Here is a 22,378-nt window from a genome sequence, read left to right as displayed (position 1 = left end):
TGAGTAGAAAGGTATCTGCTTGATCCTGCTTAGAAGTGCTGGTCTGTAATAGGTGTGAATGCCGGTCTGGAACTCTGGAAGTCGGGTGATATAAGGAAGGATGGAGCTTGTATTGCTCTCAGAAGACAAAGCATAAGTTACGATGGTTTTTAAAATGCATTTGCTGTTGTGTGGACTTTGTCTCTGTTTTTGGTTTTTGATGGGTGGCTTGTGTGATTCTTGAGAGCATTTGCATAGTCGCTGCTTCGAAGTGTTGATCTGTTATACTTAGGGGGTTGATTTTAAAAGGCGCGCATGTTATAAAATACGTTCTGGATTTTAATATTCCACGCACGCATGTGTGGGCAGGTGGTCTCCTCCCAATAAAGGAGCGGACTGGGAGGGAACTTCCTTACCCCTAACCCTATCCTTCCTCCCTCTTCCCCTCCCTGACCCCTAAACTAAGCCTACCTATCCCCATCTTTTTTTATTTTTGTACTTACTGCTCTTACGCAGCAGAAGTAATATCCACGTGCCGGCCGGCTGCCAGCGCTCGCTTCTCCAAGACCTCATCTAATGGTGCTATCCTGGCCCGCCCTTCCCCGCCCCTTTCAGCAGGCCCGGCATGAGCGCGTATCGGGGGTTACTTGCTTGGCCGAGCCCGTTCTAAAATACGAGCGGCACGCTTAATACCCGGCCACATGCATAACCCCTGATTTTTACACGCTCGGGCCTTTTAAAATGTGGGCGTTACTGTGCAGGAAGGCTCCTCCAGACCTTGTTATTGTCCTTCTTTGATTCCTACATGTCCTGAACTTAATCCAACACCCAGGCCTTCTCCCATACTTTTCCTACAAGTTTTATAATCACACAGCCACCAGTACTGGTGAGGATGCTGTCTGAAACATTGGCCTCCTTCTGCTTCTAAATGTCAGGGGATAGATCTGTACAGGTTACTCCATCCTTCTTGGAAACCTGATACAGCTATACCATTGCTATTAAGGTTGCAGCCATTTTCATTCTAGACAGGTTACCCCCATCTTCTTGGAAGCGTAATGCACTCATACAGCCACTCTCTACCCATTGGCTGGTATTCTCCCATCTATGGCCCTCTAAAGCTTCATATGACTGAGCAAACACTCAAGCCTCCTCCCTCAGTTCTGGAACCTGCTCTGTGCCTGACTCAAGCACGTTTAAATGAGTTTCTAGGAATGTTGTGTATGCACAGTGATTGCTCTGGTGGGTGGAACTGGAGCAAATTATTCTTTCTTGTTAGGCAGGTATAATTGGGCAGAATGGATGGCTCAGGTGATCTTTATCTGTCACCCTCTACTATGTTACTGTGAGAAATACTGTTGGGAGGATGTGGCAGAAACAAATTGTTTTTCCTAATACATTTCTGGCAGGTCTTTATTATACAGAATAAAATAAGTTGCAGTTACCTGAAATCTTGTCTTTATTTGCTGTATTGAATACTCTTTCATTTGTCACTGGTGATTGTGCTACGTGAAGCTACAGGGGCGCCAACCTCTGCCAATGCATGTGATGGTCAATGCTTTGCTTTCAAAGAAGCCATTAGGCCTAAATTCAAAGTCCAGTAGGCAGACATTACTTATCCTACCTAGCTTATAGGAGGGGAATAAAAGTGATAGGAACAAAGCTGTTACCACTATGCCAAATATGCTTCCCATAATTTTGGATCAATTGGGAAAAATATGTCTCTGCAGGTGATCGGATCAGGCGGTCCCCTATTGAGGTCCAGAGTGCAGAACACCCAAGTAAATTAATGAACTTTAAAGAAACAATGGCACTGCTGTTCACCCCCAGACTGCAAATTCCAGAAAACTTCTTGAAGTTAAATATGTTTATCTATCCAACTTACAAATAGTACATGGTTAAAAAATACATACAATACAGTATATCCAAAAATAGGTTCTCTCAATTCACATTTTGTACAAATACATTCAGTAGTATATGCATGGAATGTTACTGTATTTTAGATTTGGAATTTGTTCTTAGTTTAGGGTTATAATTTCCCGCAAGATGCCTTGCTATGTTTTGTACCTATAAGAAGAATCCAGTCTACAATAGATCAGACCTGCAGGGTTTATCCTCTGCCATAGATCATGGGAGTAAATTACAAATACAGTAGGATTGTTGAGCGGGGCACGTCCTCACTCTCTGGACACTGAGGTCGATGTGGGTAAGCTCTGGCTTTAGCAGTGTAATTAAATGACCTCTGTAATACAGCTACTTAGACACCATACTTTCAAAACAAAAGTAAAGCATGATGTCGTTTGCTACTTAAGCATGCTCACCACCCCCAAACATTTAATTCCGGTAAAGTTTCATTTGGGATTCAGGAATGCAAAATCATCCCAATGAGAGTTAAAGATGGGGCAAAACCATCCTAGAGGTCAAATATGGCATTTCCTGTCACAGGAAAAAAAAAATCTCTCCCCCCAAGATTGTGGATGCACCCTCAGCATGTGAAAGATTTTGGCCATGAAGAAAACTTAGAAACCAGGTATGGAGCTTTGTTGCTTGATAAGAAGATGCCAGAGAAGATGGATCATCTTGGCAGGTGCAAAAATTACCTTCTTCAAGAACACAGCTTTTTGGGGGTTTTTTGCCGTACATCATGAAATTCTGCCATTTCTGTGCCTGGTATTAATCTTCAGGAGTTGTCACCAAAGCTGGTCTCCATGAAGTCATCTCGTTGCAGTTGGTGTGGGTTCTCCTACAAAGCAGTGGTTTCTGGTTTTGATTCATGTCACCTGCTGATGTCATGCTTCAGGGAACGCTTGGACCAGATCACACTCTGTCATCTTGCCAGCCGTATGCGTTTTTCCCAAATTTGTACACGAGTCTTCTGTCAACACGTTCTAGGATTCCGGTTTTATAGTAGTGCCTGAAATGAAAAAGAACATAATACATAGATATTTGTATGCAATCTACTGTAAGATGCTGCAGGGTGGGAAACCCAACATGTTTGGCAGTGCATCAAATGCCAGTTACAGATGGATACACGAACAAGATGCAGATAACCGGGGAACCAGCAACAGGCATGAGCCTGGAGCTGAGGACGCACTTTGCATCCTGCTCATTTCTCCTTACGATTATCTTCCCAAGGACCTGACGCTTAAATAAGACAGGGTGGCATCTCCCCGATGCGTCTTTAATCAGGGCATTATGTTCAGCCATCGCACTACAGCAATCTGGCAGCCAGCTTACCGCAGGGCTCTGCTGAGTTTTTCATACGTCATCCTGTTGTTTTTCTTCCTCTGTCCCCACATCCTCGCCAGCGACTCCGACTTCACCACTCGGAAGATCCCCTGGTCCTTGTCCTCCCATTCTAGAATGCTGCGGCTTTTGTCCGGCGAGAGGAGGAGGTCTCGGACGAATTCCCATAGGTGAGCGCTCTGTGCACCTTCAGCAGGGAGGAGAGATGTGATACGTGGTGACATCCAGTCGCCATGCATGGATGCGCATAGCAAATTCTCCTGTGTAACCCAACACCACTTCTGCTGGCAGGCCTTCCCGCCTTCAATTTATTATTACATCTACCGCATGTGATTGCAGATCCTTTCCCTGACGGAGGCTTCAGTTTTTTAGTTTGTGCATCTATTTATTTATTTTATTTACACTCATTTATATTCCGCACATTCCATTGGATCATCTTGACGTTAAGGGACTTTCTCAAGGTCACACAATGAGTGGTGAAGGAGAGATTTGGGCCTGTGCATGACACCAGGCTCAGAACTCTCCTGCAGTCTAATATTTGGGAAGTATATGCTCCCCGTACCTGCTTTGGTTTGACTGGGACTTTTTTCTCTTTTAACGATAACGGTTTTCACGGGCGTCTTCTCCTCACCTGCAAAAGACGAATTCCAAAGTGAGAGCAGCATAGCAAGGGGACAGTTTTGGAGAGCCGTGCAGCACAAAGGGTTAACACAAACCTGTGGCAGCTCGTGTTATGGGCTTCAGCTTGAAATAAATATTAAACAGTTTTATCAGTACAGATAAACCAGGGGGAATAATTAACCAGAGATCAGATAATGAACCTGAGTGCAAACACCGGGTAGGCTAACATGCCAGTAACTGCATGGGTGACCTGTGAAGCACATTCTTTGCAAAATTCAATTATAAGACGCATTCTGGCCCGGCAATGTTCTCCTCTTTCTTTGAGATTCCACCTCAATCACAAGTGACCTCTGCTAGGGCCATGCGCCCTGAACTTTCGTTTGCAGCTATCTGGGGGTTTCCTGCTTTGCCATGTCTAACTCCTCTCCCATGCAGCCCAGCCACGGCAGCAACATTCCTCAGCCCAGGGCCACAGACAGCAGCTATCTCTGGACCCCCGAGTCCGAGAGCGTCCTGAATTGGACGAGTAGGTGTTGCCCTGGTGGGATAGCTGGGACACTTTGCCCTGGGGCAGAAGGGCCTTTCTCTGCAGCATCCCTAGTCCCAGCCCCGGTGGGTGGATATCAGAAAAATGTTTTTGCCATAATTACAAATTGCGGACCATGTCCAGTGCTAAACTTGTAAACGTGGGATTTGACTTGCCACGTTTTTTTCTCAGATATTCAGGCTGGCTCAGGGGAATTACTATCATAAATAATGGTTTGCTCGCCTCTCCCTACTGTTGTGAGTGAATAAACATAGAAACGTAGAGGCAGATAAACACCATATGGCCGATGGGCAGCTCCTGCTCAGTTTTACAATCCCTTCCTCTCCCCCAGAGCCCCTCTGTGTTTATCCTGTGCTTTCCTGAATTCAGATCCTGCTGTTCTAAGCATTCATCACCCTCCCTGGAAAGAAATATTTCCCGAGATATCTTCCGAGTCTACTGCCTTTCACCCCATCCCATGAGCCCTTGTTTCTCATCTTTGGCGTGTTCTGGTCTTTATACAATCAATCATTCACCTATTGGCTGAACTTACCTGCTAGAAAATACATCTAATTCATTTTTTCAATACTGTACTTTTACAGAAGATACCTTGACTATTACAGAGGCTTATCACAAAGATTATCAAACATGTTTCCCAATGTATGGTCGGAAAATTTCTCACTCTTGCCCAGTTTGTTCATTGTCAGCAGAAGGATGAAGGCTGGTGAGGAGTCAGCTTGTGGAACACTATTCTAGAAACTTCTATGGGACATTATCCCACAATGCACTTCATGCTCCTGCTGATAACCAAAGGAGGGGGTATGAGGGCTGGTAAAAAACATAAAATACCCGGCAGTTTTTTGCCATTTTTAAACACACCCTGTACCTCCTTATCTGGTAGGAGAGTCTTACAGCAGACAGAGATATGAAAGCAAACCAAAGGTGGGTAGTAAAAGTAAACTTACAGTCTTCAGTATGGGGCCTTTTTTCTTCAGTGGGGGTAAGAAATGTAATTCCTGTGAAGCAACGAACATGTGTTTACTTGCACTGTAATACAAAGTGAGCTTTGTATTCAAAGAGTAAAGAAGTCCTTAGAAAAATGGTCATTGAAATTGAGGTTAAATATCTGTCTCTCTGGTATCTCCCTTCCTGCTTACAGCCCCCCTGGCATCTCTCTCCAGGGCTGCATTACATTCCTTAGGCCTGGGCTGTGGTCACCCTCTCCTATTCTGCAGGGAATTTAGTCTGGATGATGTAAGGACATAAGAAATGCCCTGCTGGGTCAGAGCAAAGGTCCATCAAGCCCAGCATCCTGTTTCTGACAGTGGCCAATCCAGGTCACAAGTACCTGCCAGGATCCCAGAGAATACGTCCAATCCTTCTTGCTTATAATCAAGGATAAGCGGTGGCTTTCCCGAATCTGCCTGGCTAATAACCTTTTTAAACCCAACTGTGTTAACTGCTCTCACCACATCCTCTGTCAACAAATTTCACAGTTAAATTGTGCACTGAGTGAAAAAGTACTTTCTAGGATTTGTTTTAAAAGTGCTTGATGGAGTGTGCCCAGGTCCTAGCACTGCTGGAAAGGGTGAAATACCTGTTCCACTCCACTCATGGCTTCACCCAGATTCCCAGGGTCCCCTTTGCCGTCCCCATACCAAAATGCTCAGATCTTGTTCTGCACAGTGGTTTTTCACTACTCGGAGAGAAAATCCGTAATTTTAATTATCACTGCTTGCCCAGCTGAGCTGCTCCAGGCTAAGTGCAAACTTATTTTGTGGGACGGACCAAACCATTCCAAGTTTACAAAGGAGGTTCCCCAGCTACCTTCAGTGCCTTCCTGGATTCCTCGTGATCTCATTCTGGGGTAGCACGTGACTGCATGTGACTGAACGCTTTGCATTTAGGTGCAATCCCAGTGTATTCTAAAATTCTTGTAGCAGACTGAAAACTAAATGGCTGTTTTCTGTAAAGGCAGCTGCTTCCAAGAGCCTGCACACACCCTGCAGCACCTCCCACCCTCATTAACAGACAAACTCCAAACTGGATTTTCCCTACTGAATTCAGGGCATGGTTTGAAATGTGTTACCCTTAATTGTTGTGGAATACACTTAAAACTGGTTTTAAATTAAACAGGGCCTATACTGAAAACATTCAGGCCATACAATTCACGTTTTCTTCTGCAAAGTGCCAAAAAAAATAAATAAATAATAATACAAAGGAATCACAGTAAGTACCTGATTGACTAAGGGGAGAAAGGCTTTGAAGGTACATTTTCAGAGTTGCGCATGTGTGCACACATTTTCAGGCACGAGACATGGATGCACCGATTTTTATAACATGCACGTTTTATAAAATCGGCTGCCCGTGCGTGTGAATCCCACCTCGAGCGGGTAAAGGCGGGAATTTTAGTAGCTACACACAGGGACGCAATAGCCCTATTTCCCAGTTCCCTCCCAGTTCACCCCAGTAAAGGAGCAGACTTCCTAAACCCCCTCCCTAACCTGCCTCCCTTTGACCCAACTAGCTCCACCCCCTAAAACCCCGCTGACTACCCTTTGTTTTTTTTATTTAATGACTTACACGCTGTCCATAGCAGAAGCGAGCCACGTGGCTGTGGGATCCCGGCGTGCGCTGGTGCGCGTAACTGACTTCATGGGTGCAGGCCCAGACTCCACCCCGCCCCTTTTTTTATCCGCATACCAGGAGAGACGTGCGTGGCTCTTAAAATCCATGCGACTCGCGTGTGTCCCAGTCACGCACGTATCTCCTGGATTCGCCACGCGGAGGGCTTTTAAAATTCACCCTTTTAATGAATCCAGCCCTAAGTTAGCAAGCTGGAAGGCCTGGAAGAAGGAAATTACTCCTATCAATAATGTTTGCAACCTTTTCTAGTTTTGAGAGTGAATCAGGGCATCTGCCAGCATTACATTTACACAGGCAGGGAAGAAATAAGGCGAATTATACCAGTTGCTCTAAACAATAAAGTCAGGTAGAAAGCAAGAAAGAACTGAGTCTGCATTGCACTAGGGTGACCTTTAATCATAACCTTGGTGCCTTTATAAGTGGCAAAACACTTTCCTCGGACACTCACCATGCACCCGGATGTTCTGCAGGATCAGATAGAGACATTCTCCACATACGCCAGCTGCATCTATGAACTCCTCCCTGGTCATGCTACATAGCTGCGGGCCGCTGATATTGAACTGGGAGAAAGGAATGCAATTGGCGTCCAGTTTGTACTGGTCACAACAGTACTGGAGCCACTCACAGACGTGGCGTTTAGTCCATTGCTCTGGAGGAACCGAAGTCCAAAATGTGTCACAACCTGCAAGAAATGTGTGAATTACTGCCCCATGAAACATCACCGAAGTTCAACACTTACCCCAAGTCTTTCATTTACATCTGTGGTTCCCAGTTCTAGCCCTTCTGAGCCACAAAAAGGATAATGAAAAATATGCAAATTATCCTAGCTGGCAGACCCACTGTATATAAAAATACTGCATGAGCATTCATTGTACATATCCTAAAAGTTAGACCAATTGGTGACTCATGAGCCTGGAGTTAGGGAGCACCTATTTTACACGACTGATCTGAATGTATTAAGGGAATGTATTTTATGTGGAATGTCTATGGGGAGGAAGAGGGATGGGCATTATATTTCGATATTATGGTACCACATTAGGTTGTCTAAGTAGATGAGTAATGTGCCATTAGTTTTAGTAAATAAATAAACAAATACACTTTACTTACAGACCTTAAGGCAAATTCCTGATCTATGTACTTATTTAATATTCTGCCTTTTCCTAAATTAGATTAAAATCAAAATTATAACCAAAATATCGAATTACAATTGTGTTACAATTTGTAATCAAAAGAACTTTGAACAGGGAGGTAGGGCATCCACCCAGAATGACAAAAATTGAATGAGGCAGAATACAAGGTTTCTAAATAAATAATGTACAGGTAAGGTTAAGATGTGAGGTGGAATGCAAGATGTCATCTAGGCCAGTGGTTCTCAACAGGTGTGTCGCAAAGTCCTGGGAGGTGTGTCGCAGGATGTCTGGGCAGGAGTTGGCTGACTTCTCTTTTATTGGGTATGACAGGAAGTTGCTCTTGCTTCCTTCTCCTGGGCAATTTTCTCCTGGGCAATTTTCTCCTGGGCAATTTTCTCAGTGGAAGGGAGTGGACAGTGGAGTGCCTCAGGGATCTGTATTGGGACCCTTACTGTTCAATATATTTATAAATGATCTGGAAAGAAATACGACGAGTGAGATAATCAAATTTGCAGATGACACAAAATTGTTCAGAGTAGTTAAATCACAAGCAGATTGTGATAAATTGCAGGAAGACCTTGTGAGACTGGAAAATTGGGCATCCAAATGGCAGATGAAATTTAATGTGGATAAGTGCAAGGTGATGCATATAGGGAAAAATAACCCATGCTATAATTACACGATGTTGGGTTCCATATTAGGTGCTACAACCCAAGAAAGAGATCTAGGTGTCATAGTGGATAACACATTGAAATCGTCGGCAGTCAAAAAAGCAAACAGAATGTTGGGAATTATTAGAAAAGGAATGATGAATAAAACGGAAAATGTCATAATGCCTCTGTATCGCTCCATGGTGAGACCGCACCTTGAATACTGTGTACAATTCTGGTCGCCGCATCTCAAAAAAGATATAATTGCGATGGAGAAGGTACAGAGAAGGGCTACCAAAATGATAAGGGGAATGGAACAACTCCCCTATGAGGAAAGACTAAAGAGGTTAGGACTTTTCAGCTTGGAGAAGAGACGACTGAGGGGGGATATGATAGAGGTGTTTAAAATCATGAGAGGTCTAGAACGGGTAGATGTGAATCGGTTATTTACTCTTTCGGATAGTAGAAAGACTAGGGGACACTCCATGAAGTTAGCATGGGGCACATTTAAAACTAATCGGAGAAAGTTCTTTTTTACTCAACGCACAATTAAACTCTGGAATTTGTTGCCAGAGAATGTGGTTCGTGCAGTTAGTATAGCTGTGTTTAAAAAAGGATTGGATAAGTTCTTGGAGGAGAAGTCCATTACCTGCTATTAAGTTCACTTAGAGAATAGCCACTGCCATTAGCAATGGTTACATGGAATAGACTTAGTTTTTGGGTAATTGCCAGGTTCTTATGGCCTGGATTGGCCACTGTTGGAAACAGGATGCTGGGCTTGATGGACCCTTGGTCTGACCCAGTATGGCATTTTCTTATGTTCTTATGTTCTTCCTCTTCCTGGCCAGGACGAGGTGATTCTCTCCTCCTTCACTCAGATCAGAGCATGATATTACCAGCTCCTATTCATATGTGCCCAGCAGGACACCAACTTTATCTTCCTCTGCCTGGCCTGGCAGTGAGGCTGCTGATGCTCTCTTCATCCCACGGGGCCTGGATGTGAAAGCAGGAGCATAAGGGAGAAAGGTGTGTGCTGCTGCTGCTTCCTCATTTTCCTCTCCTCAGTGCTTCTTGCTCTCATCTGCTGCTGATAAAGAGGGAAGGAGACTCTGGATTGGACTGAAGTGTTTTCTGCCGACTGGGAGCCAGGAGGAGGGGGAAATGTACTAGGCAGGTAAGCATGGGAAGATAGGAAGTCAGGAAGGGGTGGGGGAAATGAGGTTGAGGTTGCTGGGTAGGGGGAGGTGGAGGTGGAGGAGGGGGTATGGCTGCTGGACAGGGAAGAGAGATGGAAGTGGAAAGAGAGGTGAAAGAGTGGGGCTGCTGAGTTGGAGGAGAGGGGAGTGGAGGATGCTGAGCAGGAAGGGGTAGGAAAGAGGTGGTCAGAGGTATTCTGGGTAGGGAAGGGCAGAAAGTTGAGCAGGAGAGAGAGGGAGCATGGGGAAGAGGATGTGGGGTGGGATGTTGGGAATGTTGGACAGGGAGAGTTGGGAGAAGGGAGGGGTGATGGGTGCATGGAGGGGAGTGACAGGGTACAAGGGCCATACTATGTCAGTTTTGAGAATATGCATTTCTTCTCCCTTTGAACTTTGTTTAGTGTAGGAGGAAATATATTTTTGTTTCTAGTCTCCAGTTTTGCAATGCATGCAGAAGGTTTCTAGTCCAGGTTTTGATTGCACATTTGTAATTTGTGGTCTTTTATTCTATATTTGGTGAAGGCAGATCTGTCTGTTTTCTCTGTGTCTGGTAGGCACCCCTACTTCACATTTCATGATCACAATCTGTGTAGTGCCTTCATTTTTGCCTAAGACGTTGTCAGAGTTTCATCTGAACCAGGAGATCTTTTTACCGTCCTTCAGAAGGAAGGAGTGTGCAGGATCAAAGAAGAACCAATACTAACTTGATATCAGAAGTGTTTTGCTTCTAATTCCTCAAGGTCACAAGCAACTTTAGGGAATCAGACAGGATGTTTGTCCTGTTCGGGGGTCAGAGGAAAGGGTAGGCAGCATTTAAAGCATCCAATGCAAAATAGATCAAGGAGGTGATCAATTTGGCCTGTATAGGAGAAGGACCAGTGCCACCAAGACTGAAGGCACATTCAACGAGAGCCCAGGCATCCTCATGGGCAAAATAGAAGTTGGCAACTCCGCAGGATATCTGCGATGCAGCAACATGGTGGTCATTGCACTCATTTGTGAAATGTTATAGACTGGACATACTGGCAAGGGAGGACATGAACTTTGGCAGGATTATCTCATCTCACCCAGAGGCCTCATCCTGCCCAGGATAGGTACTGCTCGGACATGTCCCGATTGTCTGGACTGGTCTGCAGGACAAAGAGGAAGGTGACATTTTAAACTTACCAGTTAATTTCCATGCCTTGAGTCCTGACAGTCCAGTCCAGAACCTACCCAGAGACACTAAGAAAGCTGGGGTGCAATAAAGAAAGTAAGGGGGGAAGGGTATAAATGGACAGAATTATATTCTGTTGTTCCCTGTGTGGGAGGTGAATTCTTTCTCTCTCTCCAAGAAAAGACAAAGGGGGGAGGGGGAATTTTCAGGTAAGGAAAGTCAGGATATCCTGTTCACACACACACAAAAGGGAATTGACTTTGTATCTTTTCTCATTTTCACCTGTAAGAAAGGCACCGGCAGGAAAGAAAAAGTGGAGATAAAAGAACTAGGGTGAGAAACTACTGGAGGACCACCCTGCTACCCCAGAATAGATGTTATTCAGTGATGCAAAAGAGGAAAAAGGTTCTCTGCTGCCATCTGCTGGCGCAGAAGGGTAATCCTCCTGGTCTGGACCTGTCTATCAAGATTCAAGGAAAGGAAATTCATTGGTAAGTTTGAATTTCACAATTTTGCTTATAAAATGGGCTAGATGGTTGCTTCTAAAAGTTCTGCATATTTATTATTTGCTATAAATGTATTTCTTAGAATTATTTCTAAATTGCAAACTTATGTAATTTAGTTAAAAGTCAAATTTTCCGTAGATTTTCTAACTTAATGGATCTTTTTTCAGTAAATCATTAAAACAGCAGTTGAAGATTTACTAGAAAACCTGCCTCCAGGTATTGATCGTTCTTTGTTAGCATACCACTGCATCTGTCATATTTTTATGTTTTAATTGTTGTATTTTAAGCTTGACGTAGATTTGATATTGTAACCCATCTAGAATGTCTTGAGTTGGTTTAGGTTGGTTTAATAAATAATCTCAGAGTTACATAAGAAGCTGTTTGCTTTCAACTTAGAACATCTTCTGTAACTGGTCACAGAACCGTGACTTGATTATGATAACTATCAGCTTCCTTAGCAAGATATAAATACCAGTCCTTGCCATGTACAGAGGGTATATGCCCTATTTTGCTTTGCTAGTGGAAAACATTAGAGGACTGGTGTCAAGATGACCTATTCAGGGGGCCCTAAAAAAATGCTGATGCGTCTGTGTGCTTCACACGCATGAAGTTCTGGGCACCTACCATCCTTGAAAAGTCCTTTTCTTATATTCTACCCACTCCAGTATCTTTTCTGTACCAAGATGCAAACTTCCCTGCTCTTCTCTGCTCCCCACTCATCTCTGCCCAAAGTATTCTCTGGAAGGAAAATCCATTAACACAAAGGAATGGTAATGATGCTTTGGGGTAACCTCAAAGGAGAGGCAGTGATAAGACTGCCTGTGCTTCCTGGAAGATATGGGGTAACCTGCATGGAGTGGCAGTGATATCATGGAAGATATGGGGTAACCTGCATGGAGTGGCAGTGATATGATGGAAGACACAGGGTAACTGCATGGAGTGGCAGTGATAAGACTGCTCTGTGCTTCCTGGAAGATATGGGGTATCCTGCATGGAGCAACAGTAATATGATTGTGCTGTACTTCCTGGAAGATATGGGGTAACCTGCATGGAGTGGCAGTGATATGATGGAAGACATGGGGTATCCTGCAGGGAGCGGCAGTTACAACCCTAAAAGAACAGTAGCAGGAATGGATGTGGAGTTCCATGTAGGAATTTGTATGCACAAATCGTTACTGGGCAGACTAAATGGGACATTTTGGTCTTTATCTGCCATCATTTACTATGTTACTATGTAACTAGAAATCAGGGCGACATCTCCATCCCAACTTTGACTTGATGGAGTCTACTTCCACTTCCTAAGTGACTCAAAAAACCCAAGCAGTAGCACAGAATAAGTTGGACTCAGGGATGTGTGTCGCCAAGAATATTCCATGCGTGAGAATTAAACAGAACCTTGTTCATTCAGATGCTGGTTTGGGGTTTAAGAACAGCCTTCACAAACTTAAAATATCACAGAACAAAATAAAATTCCCCCCCCCCAACTCCCATCAGCCCAGTTTCAGTACAGATCAGAATAAATTCTCTGTCCTTGCACACAAAGTAACAAAAAGGAGCTAACAGTTCTGAGATATTTTGTTAGGTTACTGATATCAAAAACAAAACTTCGATTCCTTTCTAGTACTGCGGAAGGGATCCTGGAAGCAGGACAAAGACGTTAGACTGAGGTTGAAAGTTCACCTGGTCACGCACCTGTTTGATGATCAAAGGTGGGAGGATATTCATCACAGTTTATTAGTTCTGTCCAGGACATCAAAGGGCCATAGAAGGGGGTGCCAGGCAGGAAGGAGGTGTGAGTGAATGAGTCGAGCATCCCCTGAAATGACAGATTGTGAAAGTGAGGTCTGGTCGTGGCAGAGTGCACCAGATCAGCTGAGAAAATGATTATCATCATGATTTGTATATTGGGTACCAAATGTACTGACTAAGCACTACACAGAGGCTCCTTGGAGCTTACAATCGGTTCTACATAAGACTAACAAGATGTACAGATAAGACTGTTCCCATTGTGTTCATGGAGGCAGGAGACGGCTGGGGTTCATTTGATCACAAGAGCTGAAAAGTGGACCATGGGAGCTAGATGCATGAGCATACACCTGCCCCTTCTGAAACCCCTTGATAAGCCTCAGCATTCCTTCTTCCCAAAAGTCCTTCTAAGAAATTCCCTGGCACCCAGCTGCACATTCATTTTTCCATTTTGCTTTGAGAGCGCTTTGCTGAAGCATTTGAAAGATTTGTTGGGTGAATTACCAGAGCACAGGAGCAATAGTTGAGGGAGAGACTACGGTGGTTTGTCTCAAGACAGAGCCTATGTTCAGTGAAGATTCATGACAGACACAGACAGACTGCATGATTCATTGTGAATATGCAAATTACATTTACATCATTACTGCTGCTTTACGTAAGTACGTTGACGGTATCAAAAATGCATCCAGCAGAAAGCTCATTAATAAACGAGACATTGTTGCATAGAGCATGCCAATAATGCAAGTCCAGTACAATATAATATACACTATTCAACAGCTGGGGAAGTAATCAGTTTTGCAATACTGTGCTTACTTTCAGAGGCCCCGTTGCCTCCAGCGTGTGATTCAGGATAATAGCGGTAATTAAACATTATTATAAAGTTATCTTACTCAGGGGTGGGGATGGGAAGTGAGGAGGGGCTGTGTGCTAGTAGCCATGACCTTAAAAACCTGGTGTCCTTAATTAATTAATTTATTTATTTATATCTATTAATTAATATATTAATTAATAGATTAAATAGATTAATTAATTATTTTATTTATATCTAAATAATGTTTACCTATGTTTATCTACTCTAAATTATTGTAAAGCCTGTTGCTACGTTACCTATGTTTTTCTACTCTAAATTATTGTAAAGCCCGTTGCTACGTTACGTTACACTGTGAACCGGGGTGATGTTTTTAACGTGCCCCGGTATATAAAAAACTCTTAAATAAATAAATAAAATAAATAAATAGGATTTATATACCGGATGTTCCTGTATCATAGTAATTTATACCATTCTAGGCAGGTTCACTCTATTTTAATACAGCAGAAAACCCTTCTGCGGTGGAAGAGTCCCTTTTTGCCTTGGGTATGGAAATGACAATAATCCCTTATTATATGAAAGATTCCATATTTTGCTAGAAAACATTTTCCCAATTTAGTTGCATTTCACATCGGAAATGCCCCTTATTTTTCGGTCACAATGTTGCCAATCCTACATGAACAATCCATGAATATCATAATTTTCTTTCATGTCCACAGCTCTTACACCTTCATATTACCATTACGGTCAAGGGTATCACTGCGTAGGAGGACTGGGGCTTGAGTGTCTCTGTGTGTTCTCCTCTACACGCTTGGCAATAACAATGTTTGTTTCTTGCTTCATGCAGAAACGAGAGGGAACCCCTGATCCTTGAGAAAGTAAAATGGTAGAGAGTGCAAATTTACTGCTGTAAAACGCTGCACAATCTGGCGAAAGACCTGTTTGAGGTCTTTAGATACCAATGCACATATTTAAACACCAATGCAAGGAGATACAATAGTGCCAGTACCTTAGAGATATAAAGGAAGGCATTTTTTCAGGTGAGAAAGAAGTTCAGAGGACCCTGCTATGAGGTCGAGGTAGGGTAGACTCAGAAAGTAAAGCAAGGAAATATTTTTTCACAGAAAGGGTGCCAGAGGCATGGAACAGCCTCCCAGTAGGGTGATGGAGGCAAAGATGATAAGGAAAGTCAAGATAACATGAGACAAACGAAGAGGAATCTCTGGTGAGAGCGGGAGGCTACTAAGCCAGGGATCAAGTTGGGTTTGTTGCTACTAGAAGGGAAACTTAACAGAGTAGATAGGCCTTGGGGTTCATGCCTGCTGTTGTAGTCAGTGGTTCTGTGTGAGAGCGACATGGTAAATGATGGCAGATAAGGGCCAGATTGGTCCATCCAATCTGCCCAGTTGCAATTCTTCCAGTCCACTTTGGGTATATGAGCTTATAAATTCCCACATTCAACACCTGCTCCCCACCCCTCATATTTTTTATCTGAACTTTCAGCCTCTTTCCTACCACTGCCCTCCCTATCAGTTCCAAGAAAGCCTAGAATCTGTTAAAGTGCCAGCCTCCACCTCCTCCAATGGGAGGCCTTTTTGGGACGTCATCCTTCTGGTATGATTATTACAGGACAAACACTGAATCCAATATCCAGATCTCCTTCTATGTCATTTTCCCAAGTTTTTTTAATAATCCACAAAGGCACCAAAAATAGTGAAGCCTGTTAGAGTTGTGGACCCTTGTGTTGGAGTGAGGTTGACGCTACCTACTGAGAAGGCCCAGTAGGTCCTCGCTGCCAACTGGTGGAGTAGACGGTTCAGAAACTGAGCTGGAGCTTCACCTTTACCAGCCTCTGTCCTTGCAGGTTGAGCCTTTGGGTATCAGGGGCCAGCAGGTCTTAGGTAGTCTCTGGTGTGAATGCCAAGAAGAGGTTCCAAAGACAGGCTGTGGTCAGGGCTGGCAGCAAGCAAGGATGGTCGGTGGTCACAGGCTATGGTCAGTACCGGAGATCAATCCAAGGCAAGCAGGAGAGAAGGAAAAGGTTGGACAGAGCTGAAGACAAGAGAGACAAGGCAAAGGAAGGACTCTGAAGCTGCAACCCTTGCTATCGGTTGGTGGTCTACCTGTTGCTGAGGCGCCTTGGTGTTGCACGGCTGGGGTTTAAATACCTGGCCATGTGATGTCATTAGGGAGCATGAGAGGACTAGTTTCCCCAGTGGGGTTTTTACGTGCTGGCACGCACTGTACATGAACTTAAGGCAGACCAGAGGAAGAAGATGGAGGCATTCTTAGCCGCATGGAGTGGCAGCATTGTTGGCTATCTGGAGTGGCGATGCCAGGCCAGTTGGGTGGCGTCTGTTGAGTGTGCACTCATGGGTCACAGGGTCGACTCACAAGCCGGCAAACATAACAAAACCATTGTCCAAAATATCCAGCCTCTCTATGCTCACTGAAGTTTGGAGTTTAATCATGCGCAGTTTTCCCGAAAGCCTTCTTGGAAGTCAAGTTCAATCTTATCACTGCTGCCTGGGTCAAGTCTTTCATGTTTTTATGCAACATCAGTCATAAACCAGAAAAATGCAGAATCCTTAAAGTGCCTAATATTGTATAGACTTAGACCTCTGCATCATAGATAATCCTACGAATATCGAATTGTAATCTAGAGGATTTATTTGTGTGTTGGTTAAGGCCTTACACACCTTGAAACCCACATTCTTGTCCATATCAGCTAGGATTTCCCCTTTGCTGTACCATAACAAATGCAGCATTTTGCTTAAAGAAAACCAGATGCATGACTCTAATGTGAAAATGTACTGACGTTTTGTAAATGTTTATTGCCTTTTATTATTAAATGCTGTCCTGTCACATGCATAACAAATCACCATATCAAAAACATTTAATTGCAAACAGAGTACAACTTTTCACTGAATCCGTGTTTGTCTCATTCATAACCACAAGAAAAGCTGGAAGTAACCTCCTCAGAAAAACAGTAGCAAAGTAAAACAATGCTTTAAGTTGGAGAAAAGAATCAGATCTTTTAATATCCTGATATTGGAAGATACCTCTGGGAGCCTGTTTGTAAAGGTAACAGGCGCCAAGCCTATGACAATGAACATTCCCTGGGTTTCTGGCTCCTCGAACAAGCCAGGCCTACGTTAACCACCGATGGGACCCTGGGCGCGCTTTTATTGATGTCCAATGCATAAATGTGAGATCTGTGCTATCTGCTGATATCGTGCCTGCCCCTTTTTCTAGATGTTATATTCCCCTATTATGCACGGGCCCTGGGGCAGCTGCCCCTTTTGCCCTTAGGAGAAAAAAAAAAAAGCGACCATGGTCCTAGCTGCTTCTGTCAAATAATTGCTGTCGCTTTCTGGTGCTGCCACGTCTGCTGGATAAACTCATCGCCTCATCAGTCCCTCTCCTAATGCCTGAACAGTCCTTGGACTTCAGCAGCTCTGCACTAAGATACCAAAAACAAGTCTTCAGATCCAGCGAATCACATCTCAGCAGGCGACGGGCAGCCACGGTAAAACCTGCTGCGGAAACGGACTCCTGAGGTCTTTCTCTTGGACCGCTGTCATTCTTAGGCTTTTAGACCCCTTTTCTCCGCGGGCTGGTTCAATTAGTTTCTTCTCAGGACTCGTTACTACAGCGTTGGTCCAGAAATCCCACCGTAGCCACTGAAAAGCAAAATAGTGGCAGCTGAATAGCAGCAGTGCAGGGGAGATGGATGGGAGTGTCGGTGCTAGTTTGGCCCTGGTGCAAAAGTGACTCCAGGTTCCCCCCAATGTTTTACTCGCTGCACATAGCCGGAAGATTTGTATCCATAACTCTGGAGCTGGTTTTGCACTGCAGCAAAATGTCAGTACAGCTCTTCTAAGTTATTCTGGCAGACAATTCACCCAAATCTGCTGCAACAATATTAGGAATCAGAATCCTGTTAATGAAAGGAGGGACATCGACCTGCAACAACACTGAAAACTGTGCTCCTTTCCCAAAGATTCACTTTTTTCCCCCAGCTCACAGCTTTCCCCTGGTGATCTGTGCTTTGTTCTTTAAAGATTAAGATAATACAGTGACAGATAAAAAGTACAGAAGAGCCGTAGGTGACTGGAGAGTTTGCGGTTTCAAGCATTCTCTTCCGCCACCTGTACTGGAATCCTTCAAAACTGGTCGAGCCCCGTAAACTGGGATGGCAGACAAGGAGCCCATCAGTCCCCCGTGATCCCTACCCGGCCAAGACACCCCCATAACTAAAGACCCCCCGTGTGCTTACGTGCCGATGGATGCTCCTCCCCGGGAATACGTCTGAAGAAAGAGCAGGACCTGGAAGCAGAGCAGTGTGGCAACCGAGACACCTGCACTAGTGTCCTATATACACAGCACAGCTTAATTGCTCCACTATGGACAGGTTTGTTTTGTTTTTCAGGTTCTCGGCACACACCCTCTTCCATGACACAATGCACCAGCTTCTTAAAGGGGAGTGCAGTTTCATCCATCCTGTTTGCTAAACTCCTTAGGTCATGACAGGCAAATGACGGGAAGCGTGTTTAGCTGGATATAAGAGTGCATGGGACTGCCGCCCCAAAGGCTTTTCCTTTAAGCAATTATATTTTGTTGTGCAAGAAAACATTGCAAGGTGCAAGAGATTAAGCCTGCGAGGGCTGCTCGAGAACACTACTCTTCTTTATCTGCCTATTCCCGGCATGTTTTTACAGTTATTAGGAAATGAGAATCAGGCTCGTGACATGGGGAAGAGGGCACAGTTATGTGCCTGTTGTAAGGATTACTGGAAGTAGAATTATGCTAATCAAAATGATTACCATATTTCAAGAGGTTCCATAATTTTAATTCAAAGCTAATTTAGTATTGCAGACTGAGGTTTGGTACAAGTCTGGGGACTTACAGTTGATTCAAATCATTTGATGTCCATGGTTGGGCGGGATGTTATATTTTCATTCCCAAGACCTGTGAGGCTGGAGCCGGGCTGTGACTCGGGCTTCCCCAGCCCAGAGCAGGATGAAACCCGTTTAGATCTGAGGGTTTGTAGGAGAGTCTGGGGAGGACATTGTCTGCCCCTTGCAAGTTCTTCAATAGCTTTTATTTTTCCCCCCAGGCTGAGCTAAGTTTTATTTTATTGCCAAATATCTCATGAATCTCTGCTTTGATGCTCATTATTTGGCAAGACCAACAAATTTCCAACTACTCACCTTCCAGAGAATCACAGACCCAGCGTGGAAAAGGCGCAAGGCAGGGGGAGGGATGTACAGACGGGGATGTCATTTGGAAATTCCCACGCATGCTATGAGCCTGCCGGCCCCGAATTTTCAAAGGGAAACTCCTCCAGGACTTTCTCTTTGAAAATGAGCTTGCAGGGCCACGGGTCTTGCCAGCTGCCTGGGCCCAAGTGGTTAAAAACATTAAGGGAGAGCAAAAATATGTAAGCGTAATAAGAAGAGTAACATAAAATGAGAACATACAGAGAGAAGAATAAAGACGATTCCAGGATTCCGCTGATTGTTTCTGCTGCACTGAGGACAATTTGATTTTTCTGGATAGCGAAGCAGTGGCCTGGGCACAATTGGCAGTGTGAAATCTCTCCTCCCCCTCTCCCTCTGCAGGTACTTTTGTAGCGTGGGCCACAGAGGGGAAAGAGGAGGGCAGGTCGAGCAGCAACGTAGGGGAAGTTGGTTTGTGAAACCCCTGCACGTGCTTTACCATTCTCACTTTGTGCCCGCATGTGTGGATCACATTTTGCACAATGCGTTTCTGTTTCTAGATCTCCAGTATCGCTCTGCATGAAGAGGTTGGCTTGGGTTTTCTCTGCATAGCTCTGTTTCTAATGTGTGGTCACTTCTTCTGCCTGTGTGACCATGCGGAGGTATTTTTCTAGTGTGCAGGGACTGAGTGCAGTCCAGCTTGCTCTGTTTTCTCATCTGCAGTGCAGCCTTTTCATGGGCAGGGATGTTGCTGTTTGAGTCCTAGGAGGTAATGCTGGTGTAGTGGTGCAGGAAGTTTGTGGCACTAGTACTGAGGTGAATATCCTTTTTAGTGGGGTGAATATCTTAGTTTTCTCTCCGCCCCCACTGTTGGAGAGAGTGTCTGTGAATGTAGGGTGTTGCAGAACTGGAGCTGCAGGGTTTCTTGTGCGCTTCTGTTCCTTTCCCTATAGCTTGGTGTTAATGGCAGGATTGGTTGAATGATGTCATCAGGTAATTTAAACAGTTTTACTGGAGATTTGAAACTGGCCAGGGCTCTCTACATTGCATTGAAGGCCCTCAGAGCATGGTATCTTTATAATCATTGTAATCCCCCACCCTAGGGGAGGGAGCCACATGAATAACTCCCTCTCAGCTGTGTGATTTAGAATGGGCACATGTAACCCGCCCGCACGGCTAAAGGTTCTCCCAAGGACCGGGGGCAGAAAATACAAATGACAAACAATATGAAACCCACTCTGCATCACCATTGCAAGTAATGCATATAAAATCAGTGCATGCATATTTACAGGATTCTCATATTCTATAGCAAGCAGAAACTCATGGCATTGTAGTGAAGGAAAAAATGTATTGGCATTGGAAGATTTAAAAAAAAAAAAAAATCAGTTTTTTAAGTTATAAAAGAAAATCACTAAGCCTGCCCTAAATCTCAGTTCAGATCACTTGCAGAATAGGTCAACATTCCCAGCTAAATCCTGGCCAGAATTCTGGCACGAGTTCTCAGTTAAGTCTCATGTGACTTTGTTTAATCCTTTCCCCGATCCAGAGCACTGATGAAGTTGTTGCATATGGTTGAGGTTCAGTACTCAGCACAGGTTCACATCCACTTGAATGTCCAGATTCTCACAAACAACTAATTTCCTCTCTACTCTAAAATCAGACCAAATCTTCAGAGACTCCCTGAAGCTAGAATTTTCCTAATACTGTGGAGTGTAAGCGGCTATTGTTAATACTGCTTATTGAGCTATAAAAAAAAATCAGTAAATATTTAGAAATCACCTTCCTTTCCCTCACTACAAAATAACAAATAGCTTTCTCTGTATTGCTAGATAAGAGCCTCTCTTCAGATAACGACTACCAGAAAAACCGGCTGTCAAAAACTTTAATTACAGACAGAAACCAGAATTAATGCCTCAGCGCTCACCTCTGTATCTCTGCCCGACCACCACCCCGCCTCTGTCCGACCCTAAACAAGGTGCATTCTCCTTTATACCTAATTTAAAAGGTTCATTAGCAGCCAATCCCCTGATCCTCACACCCGAGTTCAGATTCCAAGACCTGCAATTGGTCCGTTTGAAGCAAAATTAGAATTTGGAATGACTTAAGCCTTCCATGAAACAGATAATCTCCCGCTGTCCAGCATCGTCCACTAAGGGTCACTGTAACCCAGCAAAGCGGATGGCACACAGGCTCCCTCCCCCCCCAGAAACATCAAGAGCCCAAGAAAATTTACCACAAACAGAGATAATTCCACTTCTTTTGGTTTTCAAAGCATTGCTTTACCTCCATTTGGCATTCTTGACTTTTAAAAGGAAAGAGCTGTCAACAGTTCCTTTGGCCTTTTTAAATCAGCTTTGTTACCTTTATTAAAGGAGCTTTGTTACCTTTGTTTTTGCTGCAGAGAAAAAAGAAAATCTAACTCAAATACTTTTAAGCCACTGAGTTTCATCCTTTTATTGTTTTAGAACTCTCAGATGCACTTTTAGTGTCAGACCAAGTCTTGATTATTTACCTAAAATTTGAATTTAGGTTGGAGTTTTGTGGGGGGTTTTTTTAGCTTTTTCTGGAAAATCATAACCTTTGTCTTTTCCAGATTCACCTGTAGGGCCCGTGAGTTGAAATAGGCCTCTAGCACGTTTAGGTTCCCTTGAGGACCTCCTGGGGTAGGGGATAAAATGACCAGATCTAGGGTTGGAGCAGTGTTTAGTGCTACAGTCATGCACCCTCATCCCCAACTTACCTATCAGCAGCAGCAGCTCTAATACGCTGCATCCTGGCTCCAACACAGAGCTCTCTTCTGTGGCAGAACGGGCTCTGCATCTGATGCTGGCAGGATTTTGCCGCCATCAAAATTTTGGCACGTAAGGTGACTGCTTAGTTCTCCCAAATGAAGCACTAGCCCTGACCAAATCACTCACATCCAGAAAGCACTTGGTCTTTGAGTCATTT

At 44.1% G+C, this 22,378-nt stretch overlaps 1 protein-coding gene across 2 annotated transcripts; it reads right to left on the bottom strand.

Moving 5' to 3' along the window:
• Window positions 1-2,601: 2,601 nt before the first annotated feature.
• Window positions 2,602-21,382, bottom strand: ELF5 (E74 like ETS transcription factor 5). Of its 2 annotated transcripts, none has more exons than XM_029583033.1 (7): window positions 21,354-21,382; window positions 13,346-13,469; window positions 7,464-7,697; window positions 5,335-5,385; window positions 3,785-3,853; window positions 3,214-3,409; window positions 2,602-2,890 (listed from the first exon to the last, which is right to left on the bottom strand). In XM_029583033.1, exons 2-7 carry the CDS (start codon window positions 13,464-13,466, stop codon window positions 2,794-2,796), a joined length of 768 nt encoding a protein of 255 aa, XP_029438893.1. In that variant the 5' UTR covers window positions 13,467-13,469; window positions 21,354-21,382; the 3' UTR covers window positions 2,602-2,793. The 2 variants fall into 2 exon arrangements, with proteins under 2 accessions (XP_029438893.1, XP_029438892.1); XM_029583032.1 differs by lacking the exon at window positions 21,354-21,382 and adding an exon at window positions 18,487-18,635.
• Between the last annotated feature and the right edge of the window lie 996 nt (window positions 21,383-22,378).

This window comes from Rhinatrema bivittatum, chromosome 17 (genome assembly GCF_901001135.1).
Source record: "Rhinatrema bivittatum chromosome 17, aRhiBiv1.1, whole genome shotgun sequence".
NCBI lineage: Eukaryota > Metazoa > Chordata > Amphibia > Gymnophiona > Rhinatrematidae > Rhinatrema > Rhinatrema bivittatum.
This window is presented reverse-complemented; position numbering and strand designations above follow the sequence as displayed.

Bases quoted from the DNA above. Each gene is read 5' to 3' on its own strand.
- ELF5 (XM_029583033.1), bottom strand. From the start codon at position 13,466: ATGCTCGACTCATTCACTCACACCTCCTTCCTGCCTGGCACCCCCTTC. The intron at 3,854-5,334 runs GTAAGTTTACTT...CGTCTTTTGCAG, and splicing joins AAGGCCCCATACTGAAGACT to GTGAGGAGAAGACGCCCGTG. The intron at 2,891-3,213 runs GTAAGCTGGCTG...TTTTCATTTCAG, and splicing joins AAACTCAGCAGAGCCCTGCG to GCACTACTATAAAACCGGAA.